We start from the raw sequence: 20,018 nt of genomic DNA, 5'->3' as shown, positions 1-20,018 counted from the left end.
TCTCTCCTGTCCCTTTCATGTAGCAGCGCATGGAACTGTGCTGCGCTGTTTAACTCCACTCTCATTGGTTGTTCTGCCTTAAGTTCCGCCTTCTCTCTCTCTGGTTGGCTGTTTTCTTTTAACAATGAATTCTTCTTATCAGTACGGATGCTCATATCGAGCATAATAAAGGGCACGCATATTGCATAGCACCAATGACACCAGACCAATAGTGTCCCTACCAAAGTTCAAATCAGACCTACGCCCTTGATCTGAACCCATAAACTTCTTGCTTGCAGGCAGCAGTGCTACCCACTGCGCCACTCTGTCATGGTCTGGGACTTTGACTTCATCACATGCTCTAACTGCATGCAAAGCGCAGTTCACATTTGACTTAAACAAAAAAATCACCTACAGGCCATGAATAAATATATACAAATTGAGAGAAATCAAAATCTTTGTTTTGGGTCCTTTCTACGTGTATTTAGTTCAGGTTGAATCAAACTTGATGTCACAAAATCCAAAAAGAATGAGTTTCACAATCAAATCAATAATTGTATCTAGTTTAGAGTGAAAAGCATTAGTTAGAATGAACAGCTACATGTTACACTTTTTTCCGTGTAGCCGAACTGATGGATAACAAAACTCAAATATCTATTGTTCTTCTCACAGATCAGCAACTTAAGGCTTATTAGAAATATAGTTTGCGGCCTCTCAGTGGAAATCTATATACTAAGTCAATCTTACTATGAATGTTGTTCTCAGGAGGCCTTGGAGGTTGGGGACATTCGTGAACTAACAGCAGCATAAAAAAAGGGAACACAGCAGACAGGAAAAACGTTTTTCTTTTTTTTAGATATTTTAAGCATGATTAGGGTTAAAAGTTTGTATAACAAACTCTACGTGCTGGCCTTCTCACACAGACCTACTCTAAAGAGAATCTCTACAAACCAACTAAGATATGAAAGTCCATCTATACTGGCTGGTTCGGACCAATAACTCTGAAGGGGCTGCAGAGATCCACTGCTCGGCTGGGACAATCTGTTGATAAATGTATTTGCCCCCCTTACATATTTTCCCCATTTTTGTTTTTATGAAGGATTTAAATGCAGCCTTATTAATAAACACATTACAACATTAGGCAAAGACAACCTGAGTGAATATGAAATCAATCTTAGATTGATGATATTACTAAAAAGAAAAATGCTATCCAAACCAACCTGAGGCTACATAAAAAGTATTCATAAAACCCTTTTGTATCAGCTTGTTGACAATGGCTGCCATCAGTGTTTGAAATAACAGGAACATGTTTTTGCCCTATCTTCAACGTCTCTAGATCCCTCCATCAACAGAGCATTTTTCCATGTTTTTTTTATTTTTTTTATGTATTATTATAAACATAAGATTGACCTTTGAATTCTTCTGGGTTGGTTTTATGTCTCATTAATTTGCTTGATGCCCTTCATCTTTTTATTGTTGTGTTATTGAAGGCTACCCTGAAGAAATGAGACCTTTTTCTGGCTTATTTTGTCACCATCTAGATGAGGCATGCCTGCTCTCTGGTGGTTTTAATACCCTGGTGTTTTTTGCAAACATTACTCATTGTTCAATGTTTCCTTTTTTTATTGGCGCTAACTCTCATTTTAGTTAGATTGATAGATATGAATGTTTTTCTTTTATAAGCCTCTTATGTTTTTTTATATTGTAATCTAAAGGTGTCATGTGTTACTTTTTCAAAATGTTATCCTTCTTTATGTTATCAGGCTGGCTCTATTCAAGGGATCTTATTAAACAGACATTTGAATCTAGATTTTATAATTACTCTGGTTATCTTTGTCTGGTTTAAGCAAAATGTGTTTGATGATCTGTAACATTTAAGTGTGATTAAGTAACCAAACAGGAGTTGAATTCTTTGTTTTTTGCAAAGCACAAAGTTGTTGCTAATGTAAAAAAATAATAATCTTATCATAGCTTAGGTTACTTAACCTAAAATATTTATTATTTCATGATTACAACTTTTTAACAAAAGAAAAATAAAATAAATTGGGGTGCGTTGATTATGACCAGCTAGCTTGATGTACCAAGTCTTTAGAACTATCTTGTCTTGTCAGTCAGGATAATTTATTTGCATTTTGACCAAAAACCTTATATGATTTTTTTGTCTGTTTCATATTGGGGATGTAAAGCAACTAATCCGGTGTGCTATCGAAGTTTTTTTTTTTTTTTTTTTTTTACTTTTTTTTTTAATGTTTGTTGTATTCTAAGGCTAGACTATTAGTTTGTGTTGACACTTGCTGTGTCCAATCAGAGTTTATTACGCCTATCTAACCACAGAAGCACAGTTTTTCTTTGATCTAAATTCAATTTAGTTAATAAATATTGTATTATTCCTAAAGGGAAATTGAAGATTTGGACATCACTTTGATTTAAACTGAAAACTAGAAACAGTATAGCTTTGTTTACGCTGGTATACTTTTTAATGAAATTGATTGTTAGGTTTATCATTCCTTCCCGAGGAAATCAGTGATTAAAACAAATCTAACTTGAAAATAACAATGTTATAAAATAACTGGAAATGCTTTTTAAATTCCCTGATACAATCAATGGGGGAAAAAAACGAGTCAAAAGAGTCTATTCCTTTTCTAGTGAGTCATCCCAAAGTCCCGGATCTCTGAAAGGAATCGGACGTCTCATCAGGAGCGGAGCGACCCCGCGTGGCCGCTGAGCTCAGAACGAGCCGTGTTGGAAAAATGGTTGCCAGCATACGAGTCCAAAAGCTGTTTCGACGGTATAAACTAGTGATTTCCGCCGCTTTAATGATCCTCCTGATCCAGGGACTTGTGGTTTGGAGTCTGAGGAGCTTGGAGGAAGGCCAGGCGGAGGTGAGAAACATGTTCCGTTAAAGTATTTTTGAATAAATGATTTTAATTTGGGTAGGATTAGCCGTTAGCGCGTAGCACAGCTCGATGTGTCATATTATACTGTAACGGTGGCTTATGTTAGCTGTTAGCTAAAACTGTCTAACTATAGCTGAACCAGCCACGTCTCTACGGCCATTCATCACACCCCCTAGAAAAGAGGAAGCAGTGCTGTTCCTCACGTTTATAACTGTACATGTCTGTCTCTCATCGTGAGAGCTGAATGATGAATTAACTTGACCATAAAGCAACAGTGATTGTTATCATGCTGTTATTTTTAGTCTTTTCATTAAAGAGAACTTAAGCAACGAAGGGAAACAGAAAAAATCGAGCCATCTAATGGGGAAGTCATTTATCTGTTAGTCTGCGCAACAATGAACAAAGACCCACTGATTGCAAGAAAACTGCATTCAGGGGCTCACAGATAGCTACTATAAAGCTGGAAGCTTCCATTATATCACTGGTTTAGATAAGTATGGTAAAGGAAACAAACTGGACTGTATTCTCTGACCATCTGTGTGAATGTTCCCATTAATTCACTTGGGATAACTACGGAAGAGGAGTAGGGCCACTGAATTTTTTTTAAAGTTAACTGATTTTTAAATTTTATTTCAGTTTGATATGGGAAAAAAGTCAGAATTCTGAGATTAAATCAGTATTCTGAGACTAAAGTCAGTGTTCTGTGATTGAAGTCAGTCTTCTGAGATTAAAGTCAGTATTCTGAGATTAGAGTCAGAATTCTGATACTAAAGTCAGAATTCTGAGACTGAAGTCAGTATTCTGGGTTTAAAGTCAGTATTCTGAGATTAAAGTCAGAATTCTGAGAAAAAAAGTTTGAATTCTGAGAAAAAAAGTCAGAATTCTGAGGAAAAAAAAAGTCAAAATTCTGAGAAAAAAAGTCCGAATTCTAAGAAAAAAGTCAGAATTCTGAGACTAAAGTCAGTGTTCTGAGATTGAAGTCAGTATTCTGGGTTTAAAGTCAGTCTTCTGAGGTTAAAGTCAGTCTTCTGAGGTTAAAGTCAGTCTTCTGAGGTTAAAGTCAGTCTTCTGAGATTAAAGTCAGAATTCTGAGAAAAAAAGTCCGAATTCTGAGATTAAAGTCAGTATTCTGAGATTAAAGTCAGTATTCTGAGATTAGAGTCAGAATTCTGATACTAAAGTCAGAATTCTGAGACTGAAGTCAGTATTCTGGGTTTAAAGTCAGTCTTCTGAGAAAAAAAGTCCGAATTCTGAGAAAAAAAGTCAGAATTCTGAGATTAAAGTCAGAATTCTGAGAAAAAAAGTTTGAATTCTGAGAAAAAAAGTCTGAATTCTAAGAAAAAAGTCAGAATTCTGAGGGACAAAAAAAATCTAAATTCTGAGAAAAAAAGTCCGAATTCTGAGAAAAAAGTCTGAATTCTGAGATAATTCAAACTTTTTTTCTGATATTATACTGAAATAAAAACTAAAAATCAGTTAACTTTTTTATTTTTTCAGTGGTCGTGATCCTCTTCCATAGATAACTGTATAACACATTTTTGGACGTATATATTTAAAAAAAAAAATGGATGAAAATGAACTAAAGACCTGATTTTTAGGGATCTGGAAGTGTGGAAGATTAGCGTGAAGAAATAGAAATAGATTAATCTAACTGTTATTTTGAGTTTATCTTAAAAATAGCTATTGGTGAAGGGAAATGTATGAATAAAAATGTTAAATGCAAAAAATAAGATAAAAAAGTGTTTTTAATTGAGTGTTATATGCAATTTAATTATTTATGTTCTAGAGTTTTGTCTTTATTACCTCTGTAAGTAGATTACTCTTTCAGCAAATGCCATCTTTTATAGTCCATTACTTTCGGGAACAATTTGAATCGATTACCAAGTTAGTTTAAGATTATTTTAATAATTGATTAATGCGATTGTTTTAGCCATAGTTGGATATTTACATATCAGCCCTAAAACCCAGGATGTTTCCTTATGTATTTTAGTTTATTTATTAGCAGAACTGAAAGCATTTAGAGTGCATGTACTTTGGAAATAAATGAAAATAATTATAAAAAAAAGTGCAGATGTTAAAGAGGTAACAGCCTGTTCAGTTGTGGCTCTGGAGCAACTTTTACTTAGAGCACTGGAGGCTTTGCAGGTTACTGTTTTCTTTTTCAAACCTGTAAAGTGAGGTTTCAACAGGTGTCATGCTGTACACAAATGTGAGAGGGACAGAATGCAAGTTGAAACTTGAGGATGTGATGATCTGACTAGATGTTGAAGGTGTAATATTCCTGCCAGCATGGAGGATACTTCAATGGCCCCTACCTTCACCTTCATGGTTTCCAGGCGGTGGTAGATGAACAGCCGCTTAAATAGGACAGAGTTGTAGGACCTGCTGGCAACAGACTTTCTGTGACTTCCAAGGAGATTATTGTTACAGATCGTTTCCGTTTAAACCCCTAATCTAATCAGTGAGCTCAGGGCTTAATTGGCAGGGGCCTGGCTCTTCTCCAATCAGTGTCATTTCTAGCATCTTAAATAAAGGCAGACATTCGTTTCAGTGTAAAAGGATTTAGGATTAATAGCTCATTACACTGCAGGGCTGAACCTTCAAGCTATGCTGCCTGATCAGTTGTTTTTCAGTTCTGTCCAGATAAATGTTTTGCTTTGTGCAGATAATCCAGTAGGTGGCCAAATGTGGTCTAGGAATAACGAAAACGGGTGGATGTAGGGCTTATTGTCCCGTTTTCCTGCAAAGGTTGATCAGTTTCTGAATAAGTATGGATTTTTAATAAGAAAACTTAAATCTTTGATTCATCCATCAATGTAAACCCCAGCTCAAAGCAAACAGAGCTCTCCTTAGAGTCAGACGTATATATATATATCCAGTGTGTTGGCAGACAGCTATGCAGATGTCAGCACAAAGGCTTTGTGCGTTTCCACCCTTAAAGATACAGAATCATGCCCGCATCCCAGAAAAAGCAGAACAATCATCACTGAAACAAACAGTCCCTTCTAACTCAACTCTCCCCATGTCATGCTGCTGTTCCTCGGAGCCATTACTTTCTGTGCACACGTGACCAAGATCACTCACATGCATTGCATTAAACCCCTTTGTGGTGGAGAAAGAAAAGGCCTGCCGAACAGCACCGCTCCCGCTCCAGCAGATGGTGACTCTGATACGGTTTCGCTCCACTTTTAATTGCCGTAATAAGAAGCCGTTGCCTCGCCTGCCTTTCAATCCATACATTTTTGACACAATGTTTTTAATTAAAAGATGTGAATGCCGGTTGATAAGGATAATTAAAACTTCAGCCACTTGCTATGGCTTACTCCATGGAAAATTTTTTCTCTCATAGCTGAAGAGGAAAGAGCTCCTGCAGAAATGTTTCTAACAAAAAAGACAAAGATGGAGGATGATGTACAAATTCTGGAAGTAGCATGTTTAAAAAACAGAAATCAGAATGTTTACCAGTTACCAAGTAAGAAATAGAAATAGTGCATAAGTTTGAAGTGGGAAGAAAATATTAATTGTTGTCAAAATGTCTAGAAATAAAAAAAAAAAAAAAAAAAAAACATGCACCTGAGAAGTTCTTTCAAATTAGGGCTGCAACTTTTATTTTGCTAATGTTGATTATTTTTTCGATTAATCAGTTAATAATCTGACAACCAAAGGTTTCTTAAAGAAGATTTTTTACTAAGTTAAACCAGGTGAAATTTTTACAATTTTAATATAATCACTGCTCTAAGTGGCCTATCAGATAACGGCATGTTTTACAGTCTCTATACTCCGTTTAATGATTAATCAATTTCTAAATTAGTTGACAATTATTTAAATAATTGATCCATCATAAATAATCTGATTTCTCTTTTAATCCTAGTGTAATTACCATGTAACAAAGCAGAGCTGTGGTGGCAGCATCATGCTGTGGGAGGACTTATCACATGGGGGCTAAACAAGCACATGCATGCACATTTAACCAATCACCTGTTTTATGAAATCCTTACTCATTATTCTGGTTTCGTTCTAATGAGATAAAACATAGAAAATATTTTTGCAAAGCTCTCTAACCTAAAATTTGAAAAATAATTTCTTCCCTCAATATATTAAGATGCAAACTGCTCTTTTTTATGTGATCCTTTCCCCCTAAACTATGAGGAAAGCTTTCTGTGGATTTGTTATTATCTACACTATACATCTTGTATTGTATCATAGCCAAACATTCCCAACACTTATAGGGTGTCTTAAGATAAAGCGTACTCACCTGGATATTACACGTTCAGGTATGTTAGGACTGTTTACAACCACGCAATGGTGGCTCAGGCTGAACTCTGCCAGCAGTAGCTGATGGTTCTGTATAGGCAGGCAGCTGGTTTATTGTTGGCTCTGGATCATCTGGCTTCTGATCCAACCACGGAGCCCCAATTCCCAGCATCTTCCCACAGCCTGCATGCCAGCAGTGAGGCCAGCGAGGCGGCATCCTACCATACTGGTTTAAAGCGGCTGAAAGCTTTCCGCCAACTCATTTCTGTTTTCTTTCTTTCTTTTTTTTTATGTCAATATTTTAAAAACCTAATGTAATGTGCCAGAACTGTGATGCTGCTTGGCTACAACATTTAAAAATAGCCTAATTCATGCTTTTCTTTTTCTTGTCCTCTAAAAGGACACCTTGCTTTGTACTCCTGATAAACAAATCCTTTTATTGTTCCTGTAAACAAAGTTTTCCCAGTGCTAAATGAAGCCTCGATACACGTTAGACCAGGTCCTAATTGGTCTTCATCACATCGGAACCAAAATGGAAACTTTAAACCCTAATTTAAATTCATTTTAAGCAGATTAGGTCTAATTGACACATACAGCTCCTTCACTCTGGTCAATGCTGTACTAAAGTAATCCAAAAACCCCTGTTTGTTTGCGTGTTCATGTTGCAAACACCCGACCCAGATTTACATGTATGTGTAGTTTGGCTGCAAAACAGAGGAAACTGGGGATTGTTGCAGTCCGCATGGTGAATCACTGGATTGTTTCAGAACATGTGTGACTCCAGTTTGTCAGATTAGTTCCAGAAAAAGGCAGAGACTCCGCTATAAATAGCCACAGATGAGAGAACTGGGAAGAAATCACAAGTAAACACATCCATCCCTCTGGGGCTTTGTGCTGATTCCCAAGAAGCCATCTTTGTTTACCTTATGCCTTTCAGAATATTAATAAACCTCTCTGCTCTTTAACATTAATCCATGATGTTTATGGAATGGCTGCCAATAAAACAGGATTACACGTTTGTGTTTGTTCTGGTTTCATTCTGCAGGGAAAAACAAGAAGATCCAAGCTGCCTGACTCCAACAGCCAGGACTCCAAGAGGGACAAAGCAAATTCTTTGTCCGGACAGAACCGGGGCAGATGGAGCGCCAGGCTGGAGAGGCAGAGGGGAACAGCAGCCGTTCCACAGAGGAAAGGAAGCAGCCGCCGTGCTGGAAAGCCCAGCGCCAGACAAAAGACCCCTCAGGAGAGGGGGGTGGCGGCGGGCGGGTTAGACGGTGTGGTGTCTCACGATCTGTCCAGCAGCCGCAATTTTAGCCTGGAGGGAGCAGGGAAGTTACAAGCTGTCGGGATACCCGGGGAGCCAGGCAGTGTGGACGGCGCCCACCAAGCCCCCAACAGTGACTTTATGCCTAAGTGTGAGATCATAGGCAAGGATGCGCTGTCAGCGCTGCACCGGGCCGCGTCGCAGCAGTGCAGGCAGGAGATCGCTGGCATCGTGTGCCAACATCAGGCAGGACAACTCATGCCAGAGGCGCTCCCTCAGTTCTGCCCCCAATACGGTGAGGAGGCTTGAAGTCGCATTTATACGGGGAGTCACAACCACAAGATTTAGAGTATTTTAGTGTCATTTAATTGGACTGCAAATTAAAGGAAAGTTATGTGTAGCTTATAATTCTTACAAAAGTAACATTTGGATTCGGGCCAACTGTCAATTTTTATAGAAGCAGGTTTTTACTCTGTTTTCTATGGGCAGGTGTGACGCAGCCGGACAAGGCCGCTGGGGAAGTGGAGCTAAGCCTTTCCAAGGTGGAGAACCCTGTCAGGGTGGCGTTTGTGCTGATGGTCCACGGCCGAGCCGTACGGCAGCTCCAGCGGCTAATCAAGGCCATATACCACAGAGATCACTACTACTACATCCACGTAGATAAGGTATGCACAGCAACCATCGTATTCACAGGCTTAAATAATAAGTCAGAAGTGCTTTAACCTTGTTATACCCAAAGGGAGTCAGCCTGAATCTTGCTCTTTTTCATATTTTTAAGGAATTAGATTTTTGGTGTTTCAAAGGAAAGAAGAGGATATTTTTGGTTGCCTGTTTAGCTGGGATGCCAGAAACCAGTTTAGGTTCCAAAAGGCAGGACTTGTTGTAGCTGGACACCGGGTCAGTTCCTCTGTTCTGCTGCCAAAGAATAGCGAAGCAGCTCTATGAACACAGCAGTGAGCTATAAGTACAGTCATGGCTCAGTCTTGATTATCTCTGTGAAAATCCCAGTTTGAGCTAAATGGGTCAGGTTGCATTAGAGTCTCCTGCACTTCTACGTCATCCAGCCTCTAATAATCTTGTGTGCGACTAAAGACTCCGATTGGGTTATTTTACCCTTTTCCTTTTATCGTCTCGTTTCTAAGCACCAGTATGAGGCACTTTGACAATAATTTTCTATGTGTAAAAGTTTGTTTCTCTTTCTACCTGGGGCGGTTTCTCAGGGCAGATTGATCACACAACATTTTTCCTTCTCTCTCAACAAATGTTATGTTCCAGGAGAATCCATTTCAAGGCGTGTTTCCCTTAAACTGCTCATTTATCACTTCAGAATTTTTCAGTTTCCTTTTTTTTTTTTTTAAATAAGCTCCTTTTAATGAATTTAATTAATCTTGAAGGACAAAATGAGAGCCTTTTTCTCCCATTTGGAGCCAACAGTATTGGCTGCTTGCAAGTATCTGACACTAACAGGACTAAAGCAGGCTCATTCTTAGGTTTAATTTAGATTAAAAGCAATAATTATTTCCCATCATGCTACAAAGCTCTGTGCTGTTGTTTTTTTTTCTTGTGGTCAAATGCCAAATCTTTAACACTAGGACTCCCAGAATTCTGATCCTACTAGAACTCCCACTGGCCCTCAATTTGACGGCTGACATTTTTCCGGAAGGCATGGGTAGTGATGATGTCATCAACTGAAATGGTTCTAGTGTGTGTATAAACTCATTGTGGATATGTAGACCTTATATCAGGTCTAACAAATATATTTTAAAGGCTGTATTGTATGCTATTATTATCTGGGGTCTAAATTTGTCTAAAAAAATAAATCAGTAAAATAAATTAGTCTGTTTTACCACACAGGTTCGAAGTTTAAAAATACAAATTTATTTACAGAAATTCATTATCTGAATGTATTTTCCCCTGACAACCTTTTTACATTTGTGACAAACATCATATGATCCGTTTTTTTGTGCAGCGCTGAAGCACCTTGCGCTGTTTTCTTTGCCTCTCCAAAGCTGCTCTTCAGCGACGGTGGGGCTGAAAACCTGCGGATGCATGTGGTCGGCACGCCAACCTGTGTGTGAATATAGTAGGCCCCGGGCTCTGGTTTGGCTTTTGGGCCGCTGAGTGTACCGGCTGAGGTGTGGGCAGTGCTATCCTAAACTTGATCTAAAGTTTCCCTATTGTCTGATGGGTCACTGATGCGATCTTCCTCGCGCTCTCTGTCACAATCTCAGCCGCTTCCTACACAGTCCTCCTCATCGGTCTGTCCCTCTCCACCTGAATAACTATCATCAATATTTTGAAGCATTTCTAAAGCCTTAGATTTCTTCCGAAAGCCATTTTTCTGTATTAGCCAAAGAGTTCCAGGTAGAATGTTGGTTGCTAGGCAACGGTACAGACTGTCAATCAACAGTGGGAAGAATTTACAATGCAACTAATAGAGCCGTCAAAATGACGGCTGTGGGAGATCAGGGTAGAATTAAACATATTTATTTTTTACGTTTTTATTTTATTAAAAAAACTAAGTGAAAATGAAGGAAATATAGAAACAGGAAAAGTCAGATAACATGAGAAACATATGATTAATGTAAATAAAGTTATTTCCCTTTACAATCTCAGAACCGTCAAAATGACGGCTGTGGGAGTTCTAGTGTTGAAGCAATTGTGTCTGATCTGATACGTCCCCTGCAGCGGTCCAGCTACATGCATCGGGAGGTGCTGCAGATAGCTGAGCGATACCCGAACGTCCGCCCCACACCCTGGCGAATGGTCACCATCTGGGGGGGAGCCAGTCTCCTGAAAGCCTATCTGAGAAGCATGCAGGACCTGCTCGCCATGAAGGAGTGGAAATGGGACTTTTTCATCAACCTCAGCGCCACAGACTTTCCAACCAGGTCAGCTACATGTAGATAAATAGATGAAGCGGGGACAGTATGACCCTGAATAAGAACACCACCATGTCTCTTTTTGCATACAGAATGATATTTATCAAGCTTTTATTTTGGTTAAACTAGACCATGGCTTACAGCTAATGAAAACACCCTGTGAGTTCTCAGTAAACCATAGTTTGGCCTAATATTAAGATGGTTTTTAACACAGAAACACAACCTGTATCCTGTACTGCACAGTACCACAGCGATCAATACTTGGTTCAGGCTCCTTTTCTGCAGCGCTTATTAAAGTGGTGGTTTTTGCTGTGTGGGCTGATGCCGAGTCCTGCTAGAAAAGGAAAGCAGCAAAGCTTAGCAGAGAGAAGAATGAAGTGCTGTACAATTTTCTACTAGACAACTATTCCAACTTTGGAGCAAACCCAGAGGATGAAACAGCACCGCAAAGCCTCTCATGGAGCTTTGATTTCTAAATGAAATGCAAAGTTTTATCTGAGAACACAACGTTGGACCATTAAAGCCCCCAGATACTCCTGAATATTCTTTGTTTTACAATCATCTCTGCAATTATCCCTGTCCTTTTTAGAACCAAACCGTTTCCTCCCACTTAGCTTTGCATTAATTGATGTGGTTACAGCCTCTGAATAACCAGTGTCCACATCAAGGACCTTTTATAGCAAACTGTTACTATATGGTGGTGATTACTTTCTACTGGATGGTTGTCAAATCAGGAGTGTTTCTCGGAATATCCTGTTTATTTAGTTTTTATTAGCTGTAACCAATCAATAACTCTGTGTACAGAATTGATACCTGGGTTTCACTTTATAGAAATGAATAACCTGTTCTACATTTTATGTTATTGACACTCAAATGTAGACATCGGATACATCTGATAGATTCAGCATCATAGCAGGATGTCTTTCTGATCTGTGGAGTATGAATTATAGGCAAATATGAAACTTAACACAAAAAAAAATCTTATCTTTGTTGTTTTGCAGACTAAACATGAAAGGAATTTAATTTATATCACTTCTTTTGATATTTTGGGTTCTTAATCATCACTAGCAGCTTTAGAAGGTGGCTGCTGTGGCATTTCGCCTGATGGAAACATGAGTTTGTTTGCAGCATTTAAGCTAATAACATTTTCTGGTCACTTAGTCACAGAGCTGACAGTAAACAGTGTCCAGCTGGGTTTCTGGCGCAGCGCTGAGTCCCAATCAACAGGCCCACCTTAACTTTCCTCTGGGGGATTTACTCACATCTCTCCGATAATGAGAGATGAGCCGGAATGTTCTAAATACTTTCAGAAGTAGCTGTTAGGATATAAAGGCAGTCCATTATTCAGTGAAATCTCCAGCGCTTTGTTTTTCTGGCTCGTTGGAACCTGCTCTGACTGTGATACCTTCATGCAGGACCAACGATGAACTGGTGACGTTTCTGTCAATGCACAGAGACAAAAACTTCCTCAAGTCCCACGGGAGAGAGAACGCAAGGTGAGCATTTTCAGACACATGGCCAGCTAATGCTCACAGTTTTACTTCAGTGCAACGCTGATCTGTGCCTTTTGTCAAAGGTTTATCAAGAAGCAAGGCCTGGACCGCCTTTTCCACGAATGCGACAACCACATGTGGCGTCTCGGTGAGCGCACCATTCCAGAAGGCGTGGAAGTGTCCGGTGGCTCCGACTGGTTCGCTCTCACCCGCCGTTTCGTGGACTACGTCGTCAGCTCCCGGGATGAGCTAGTGCTGGGTCTGAAGCAGTTCTATTCCTACACCCTGCTCCCCGCTGAGGTAGGAGAGCCCTCCCAGTTCTTCTTATCTTCTGTAGCCGAGGCTCACAGTGTGATGATGTACTCAGGCTCATCCTCCCCTGCCAAGTCAGAGGAGCCTAGCGGCTGAGATAATATAAGACTTTAAGCTACGCAGCAGTTTGAAGCAGCCTTTGCCACATGAAAGGAAGGTTCTTCATATTTTATTGTAAATATATTGAGTCCTAGAGGAGGAAAAAGTGTCCAGGTTTGACCTTTTCTTCTTCAGATTGTTTATGTTCACTCAGCCTTTCTTTGTTCCTAGTCTTTTTTCCACACTGTGCTCGGGAACAGTCACATGTGTGACACCCTGGTGGACAACAACCTGCGCGTCACCAACTGGAACCGCAAGCTGGGCTGTAAATGTCAGTACAAACACATTGTGGATTGGTGTGGCTGCTCCCCCAATGACTTCAAACCACAAGACCTCGTACGGATACAGGTGAGTTCACCACAAGAGGGCAGCGTTTCATCCATCTGGGTGCCTTGGAAAAGTGTTCATACTCCTTCGATTCTTTGGTAACATTTTCATAAAAGCCAGATTGTTCAGCTGTCTTCAGGAATGCAGAGATACGGTTCATGGGTGAGAATCTGATAACAAAACGATGATTCTTGCTTTTATGAAAGAGAATCAAGAAAAAGCTTTGGATGAAGGAAGCTATTTGAAATCATGTGTGCAGTTAGCCATGTAGGTCACAGCGGGAGAGCATTGGAGACGGGGCTGCATTCAGAGACCAAAAGCACAAGTTTTTTTGTTTAGGCAGCATCATGCTGTGGGGAGAATCAATCTGTAAAATATGAAACTTCTCAATATTTTACCCCTGTTGGATCCATTTCAAACGTTCAAGTAACTTTGCAATTTTATTTCTTTTTTTTTTTTTAGCAATTGACTCGGCCAACGTTTTTTGCCCGGAAGTTTGAGTCGACGGTGAACCAGGAGGCCATAGACATCCTGGACACGCACCTGTATGGCCAGTATGCTCCAGGAACCGTCGCCATTAAGGCTTACTGGGAGAGCGTGTTTGAGCAGCTGGACGGCCTGGGCTCCATCAGTGACGTGGCTCTCACAGCTTACACCTCCTTCTTTCGTCTAACCCTGAAGAGTCTGACCTCTCAGAGCAAGACGGACGTCTGCAGGTAGGTCTTCTGGTATTTCGTTGTACAGGTGCACTGAAAACGAGTAGAATATCTCAAAAAAGCTACATACATTGAGTCTTTTTTTCTGTAATTGTGATAAATATGACAATACCCAGAATTGAGTTCATTCAGAGGTCAGTAGCTTTGGCAGTATAAGGAGAAACCAAGTAAAGCTTAAAGCTTAAAGTTCTGTAAAATCTCTGGATAGATGGATGGATCAAATGTGGGTTTTGGGAAAAACAGTGGACCAATACCACCAGATAAAAAGTCTAAAGCCTATCTGACTGTGGAAACTTCACATGATTCCTTCACTTCACAATAAAGAGCAAACATTCTGAGTAAACGTCCAGCCTCTGGATCAGTTCTCTTAAGTCAGCAGTTATCCATGTTACTGGTGCATCTTCTTCTAAAATACTTTTTCCTTCCACTCAAATTTCTATGTATGTGGTTGAATACAGCCCTCTGTGAACAACCAGCTTGTGTAGCTGTAGCATTTGTGGCTTCCCCTCCATGTATATAAGGTCAGTGACCTTCCTCTGGATTTCAGTCTAGTGAGCCCGTGTTTATAAATCTGGCTTTTATTCTGAAATCTGGATCGACAGACTGTTTGAAATCCGATCAAAGCGTGTGGAGGTGTCGGGGTCAGGAGACTTTTGCAGGCTTTCAGTTATCATGTGTTTGTAATATAGATTTTATTTCTTAAATAAATAAGAAAAAGAATGAACTGTTTAGTGACATTCACATTTTGTGTTAACTGGATGTTAAATTGACCTTTTTTCCTTTATCTGCTTTGTTTAAAAGGTTTGAGCCGGTCGGCCATCCTCTGTCCGTTCATTTGTACTTCTATGATGACCGTTTCCAAGGCTACCTGGTTCGTCAGGAGGTCCGCACCGTGGAGTCAAAGGACAGGGAGACCCTGGAGCTGTGGGCCATGCCTCAGGCCACGCTCGTCTTTGAGACAAACCTCAAAGAGTTTGAGAGGCTGAAGAACCTGGAAGTAAGAATTCACTCATTAAGTATCAATAACATTTTAACAGAAACTTCTGTAAAAGTAGGTTCTGTATTTAGGTGTTATAATATTTTATTAATATGATAAATATGTCACTACCTTTTCTTTACAAGTGAACTTTTTCCTCAACAGATCGGGACGAACTGGGATCCTAAGGAAAGGATCTTCCGTAACTTTGGCGGCCTCATCGGCCCTCTAGATGAGCCGCTAGCGGTCCAGAAGTGGGCCCGTGGTCCCAACCTCACAGCCACTATAGTTTGGATCGACCCGGCTCAGGTGGTGGCAGCATCCTATGACATCACAGTGGAGATGGATGCAGAGTACACTCAGTACAAACCGCCTCTACAGCACCCCCTACGGCCGGGCACCTGGACGGTGCGGGTGCTGAAGCAGTGGAAGCGCGTGGCCGAGGTCCGCTTCCTCGTAATGCCTCTTACCTTTAATAATAAAGAGCCGCTGCGCAGAGGTAGGTTCTGGATCTTTCTGTCTTGATATGGAACGGAATTGGAAAGACAATTATTGGGGATTTATTTATTTTTTCTGTTTTCCTTTTAAAGGAGATTTGAAAAGTTTGGGCTAAAATAGCAAAGACAAAAGCAAGCCACACTTTCCAGATTTTATTTTGTCTGCAGAGACCAGCTGCTAAAATTATTTATTTAGATGTTTTGGTCTAATTTTTTTAGGAAAATATCAGGAGTGAAAAATGTAAAGCGGAGCTAAGTTTGAGGAGTTTAGAGACTCACTTCATCTTCTGATGTTTCTGTTCCAGAGGAGGACATCTGGCTCCATTCAGGCCCTCCTGGGAACCTGTACTTGGATCAGAGCTTCCAGCAGCTGAGTTCGGTGCTGAAGCTGCCTCCTCAGGAGCCGGCCATGCAGGCGGCGCAGCGTGCCGCTCAGCTGGTGGGCCGGCCCCTGGAAGCGTGGGTGGACAGCCTGGTGGGGACTTTCTGGGTCATAGGTGACCTTTGCTCCACAAGGACCTCCTCCTGCCCAGCTGTAGGGCTTTGCTCAAAAACTACCTGGAGCTCTCTTTCTCCAGATCCAAAGTCTGAACTGGGCCCAGTGAAAAGCGACGGGCGGATCAGGTAGCCCTAGGAGAAGAGACTAGCCAGACTTTTAATATGCACAGAATCACTGCTGGAAGAGCCTGAGGGACTCCATATTGTCTGAGAGATCAGCAGTCAGCTGATGGGCACATAATCCATGATCCTCCTTCACTGAGGAGCTGCTGTTACTTCAGACAAACCAGGAGAGGACTGCGGGAAATTTGCACATCGACTGCAAGCGCAAACAAAAAAATATCACTTTTATGTGAACGGGTACATGACCACCATGTTGAGGTATTGTTGCACAGATTTTCAGTCCTGCAGTCGTCTCAGTGGAAATGTAAGAATCCTGCATGCAAAACAACAGCTCTGCTCAATCTTCATTACAAGGGAGAGAATCACCTCTGGATCTTATTAATGTGCTTATTTTAAAGCATTACAAGAGAGACGCATGAAGTGCACTTTACTGCAAGATGATGTTGTTACAGAGTTCCCTTGGTTACAGTGTGGAGCCCAGGGACAAATGTCTTTATATGTCACTTTTCTTGCACCAGGACATCGCTAAGTTTAGGAAAAGGTTAGAACAAATTACCTACATTATGTTGCTTTCAAAACTATTCACTCCCCTTCGACTTTTTGTGTTGCAACCACAACCTTCCAAGTGTCTGATTTCTGCACAACAAACCAGCATCAAATGGTGCACGGTCGACAGAAATCCTCATTGGAAATCTTTGTGGTTTTAACACGAAAAAATGAATGATGAAAACCTTAATAGGTATGAATACTTTTGTGAGGCACGTTGTCATTTTTATGGGGGGGGGGGAATCATATTTTTAAAGCGTTTTTAACTAAATATCAGCTAGTTTTGAGTAGTTTTTACATTTTTTTTTCTGTACCAGTTCAATGAAGTGTTTTAAGATGGCAGAAATAGGAAAGGAAAAAAGGTTTTATTGTGGCAGGAAAGGATTGATTTTAGCTCATCTTTTGCTCGTTTTTTAAAGTAAAACCAACACATTCTGTTTTAGTTTTGGTGGAAATAAATCTAAGGATTTCATATTGTCAGATTGTTAGATTTGTTTCCTTTTCAGCTGATCAGGCTTAATATCAGCGGAGTCCTTTTCCATTAAATGGAAGCATTGAAGCTGCAGCTCGTCATACCTCTCCATTATCTCTGCACACGCTGTGTTGTCATGCCTGTTAAGGCTTTATGCTTTCGTTTCAGTTCTCCTGCTTTTGCATTTCAGTATTTTTATAAACTGTCTGTATGTTAGGCTTTTTATGATGCTTATTTTAGTTTGAAGAGGAGAATCTAAGCTGCCTCCCTGTGGAAAAAGGTGACGTTTACTACATAGCTTGCAGAGTTTTGTCTTATTTAGACTTTTTAAGTTTTTTGTTCTGAAATAACATGTACAGTTTTAAGTGTCCTTGTTTAGCTGGCAAAGCACAGTTGCTTCAGTGAAGCCCCAGTTTTATTGAGAGAATAAGGATCAATGGGTCTTAATTAGCAAATGTTATTTTTCTATCTTATCGGAGAGAAGCTGAACACTGTCTGTTGAAGCTGCTCCCTAAATGTGTTAAATTTGACAGTCCACCTGTTCAGTGTCAAATAGAGCAGCTCCTCTGGGTTTTGGGAGGTTGAGATCTCCATCCATGCTGTTGTGATAGTCAGGAGCAGCCCGGGTGGTGACTCATCCTCGGTTCCATCGCTCCTATCTGTGGGGAGCCGGATTCTGTCACTGCTTGAGGAGAAGATCATATAAGAAGCTTTCTGACTGAAAACTCATTAAAGAGATGGCCCTATTCAAGCTTTTGTTGTTATTTTTGTCTTTAAGTACTTATTTTTCAGACTGTTAATTGTAACATTTAATGTGTCCTATTGAATATGCAAATATAACAAAAGGTACCTTTAATTTTTATGGGAATTTGATATAATAGAGAAGAAAGCGCATCCATTCTGGTAATCTTTCTATTAGTAGCAGTGGGGTTTGTCTGGACCTGCAACATTTACTGAGCAGCTGGATAATATTCATTGTTTTTTCTGCATGTTTTCACACCTGTTAAATACATTGCACATTTAGAGACGGATGTTTTGCACATCTCTATTAAAATAGCTCTAGCAACGACATGTGGACCTCAGAATCTCCAAATGTTCTTCCTGAATTTCCCTGCTTTTAGCTTCATCCATCTTCCCATCAGCACTGACCAGATTCTGTGCCTCTGCTGAAAGAAGAACATCTCAACAACCTCAGCATGATGCAGCCACTACCATATGTTGGGGATCATGTGCTCATATTTATGAAATTTCTCTTTTTGCTGTGCCCGCTTTATGGCCTTATTAAACTTTTACTGTGACTATTTTTTTTTTTGTAAAGGTAGAGACTAATAGTTGTCTTGGTAACAGCCTCCCAAACCAGAGCTATGGACCTCCTCAGCTCCTCCAGACTATGGAGGGTCACCCACATGGACTTGACTAATTTTGATGTCTAAAGGTATTTTTATTTATTTATTGGCATCACAGTAAATATGGCTGCATTTAAAAATAGAAGTTCTCAAAGTTTACTTCCTTCATAAATACTTTAAGCAGCATTTTCCCTTAAACTCATCCAGATGAATATTTGAAGTGTTTGCCTAAGTGCGCAGTTAAAGGCAGTTTTCCACCTTGTAATAGAGGGAACCTGCAGAGAAGGAGGGCCAAGTCTTCTGAAAGGAGGTTTTAAACTTGGTTCACAGAAAGTTGAGGATTATGGGTTCTGGTCTGGCTAACCTGCTCCTTTTAGATAAACTGCAGTGAATCATTTCTATGAAGCAGATGTTTGTGGTCATCATATCAGGATCATCTGTGATTGAGATGGAGGACATTCAGACGCTCCCATCTGATGCTTTTCCCAACAACCAACTGCTAATTCATAAGGTAAGGAATTAATACTGGCTGCTTTTACCTGTCAAATCCTAATTAATAATTTATTAAAGCTAAAAGCTAATGAACTGTTTTCAGTTCTTAACACTAGATGTCTAATTTTTAAAATCAAATTAATGCTGATCATGTCTGCATATATTTAATGTCAACATCTAATGAATATCATATTGCTGTCGGCAAACGGTTTGGCTCTAACCCTCCTCTGAGTCTTTGCAGCCGTTGTCACAGTAAGATGATTTCTCTGCTTGACGTTCGCTCCCATCAACAGATTGTTGCTTTTATTGCTGCAGCAGCAGCTATTCTAGCAGCCCCAGCTAACAGGATTAGCGGATATCTGAGATTGTAATTACTGGATGTTGAAACAAGCATTACCTCGTTGGGAGCCGGGATCGAGCTCCTGCCTCTTGGCTGATTAAATCTGAGCTTGTATTTGTGGCTTTACACGGTCAGACTCTGTCAGAAACAACAAAAGGCGCAACTCTGCTTTCTTTTTACCATTTGCTGGCAGCTGGTCAATAACTTTCTGCAGCTAGTGCAATAGCAGAGAGATTCAGGGTCTGAAATATCCTGAAGGTAAATGATGGTTTAATGCCATATTCACAGTGAAACATGGTAGTGGTGGCATCATGCTGTGGGGCCAGGCTTCCCATAAATTTGTACTTCAAAAGCCACACCTTGAAGATCCGTTTGGACTCTGTTTATCGGTGCATATAGGGGGGAATAAATGATGAAACGTCGAGAGCATCAGCGAGGATACATGATCATCTGATCTGATCATTCTTATCAGAGCTAACCCCCTACACACCCTCATCCATGGATA

General features: G+C 40.2%; 1 protein-coding gene across 1 annotated transcript; it reads left to right on the top strand.

Annotated features, from left to right (window-relative positions):
* Positions 1-2,696: 2,696 nt before the first annotated feature.
* Positions 2,697-18,086, top strand: xylt2 (xylosyltransferase II). The gene is made up of 11 exons (XM_038282270.1): positions 2,697-2,861; positions 8,176-8,689; positions 8,884-9,059; positions 11,083-11,285; positions 12,692-12,772; positions 12,853-13,069; positions 13,352-13,528; positions 13,970-14,223; positions 15,025-15,220; positions 15,365-15,698; positions 16,002-18,086. The coding sequence occupies exons 1-11, from the start codon at positions 2,730-2,732 to the stop codon at positions 16,322-16,324; spliced, it is 2,607 nt and encodes an 868-aa protein (XP_038138198.1). The 5' UTR covers positions 2,697-2,729; the 3' UTR covers positions 16,325-18,086.
* The last annotated feature ends 1,932 nt before the right edge of the window (positions 18,087-20,018 follow it).

The sequence above is a fragment of the Cyprinodon tularosa genome, unplaced genomic scaffold (genome assembly GCF_016077235.1).
Source record: "Cyprinodon tularosa strain WSP-4 unplaced genomic scaffold, ASM1607723v1 ctg181, whole genome shotgun sequence".
Classification (NCBI taxonomy): Eukaryota; Metazoa; Chordata; class Actinopteri; order Cyprinodontiformes; family Cyprinodontidae; genus Cyprinodon; species Cyprinodon tularosa.
This window is presented reverse-complemented; position numbering and strand designations above follow the sequence as displayed.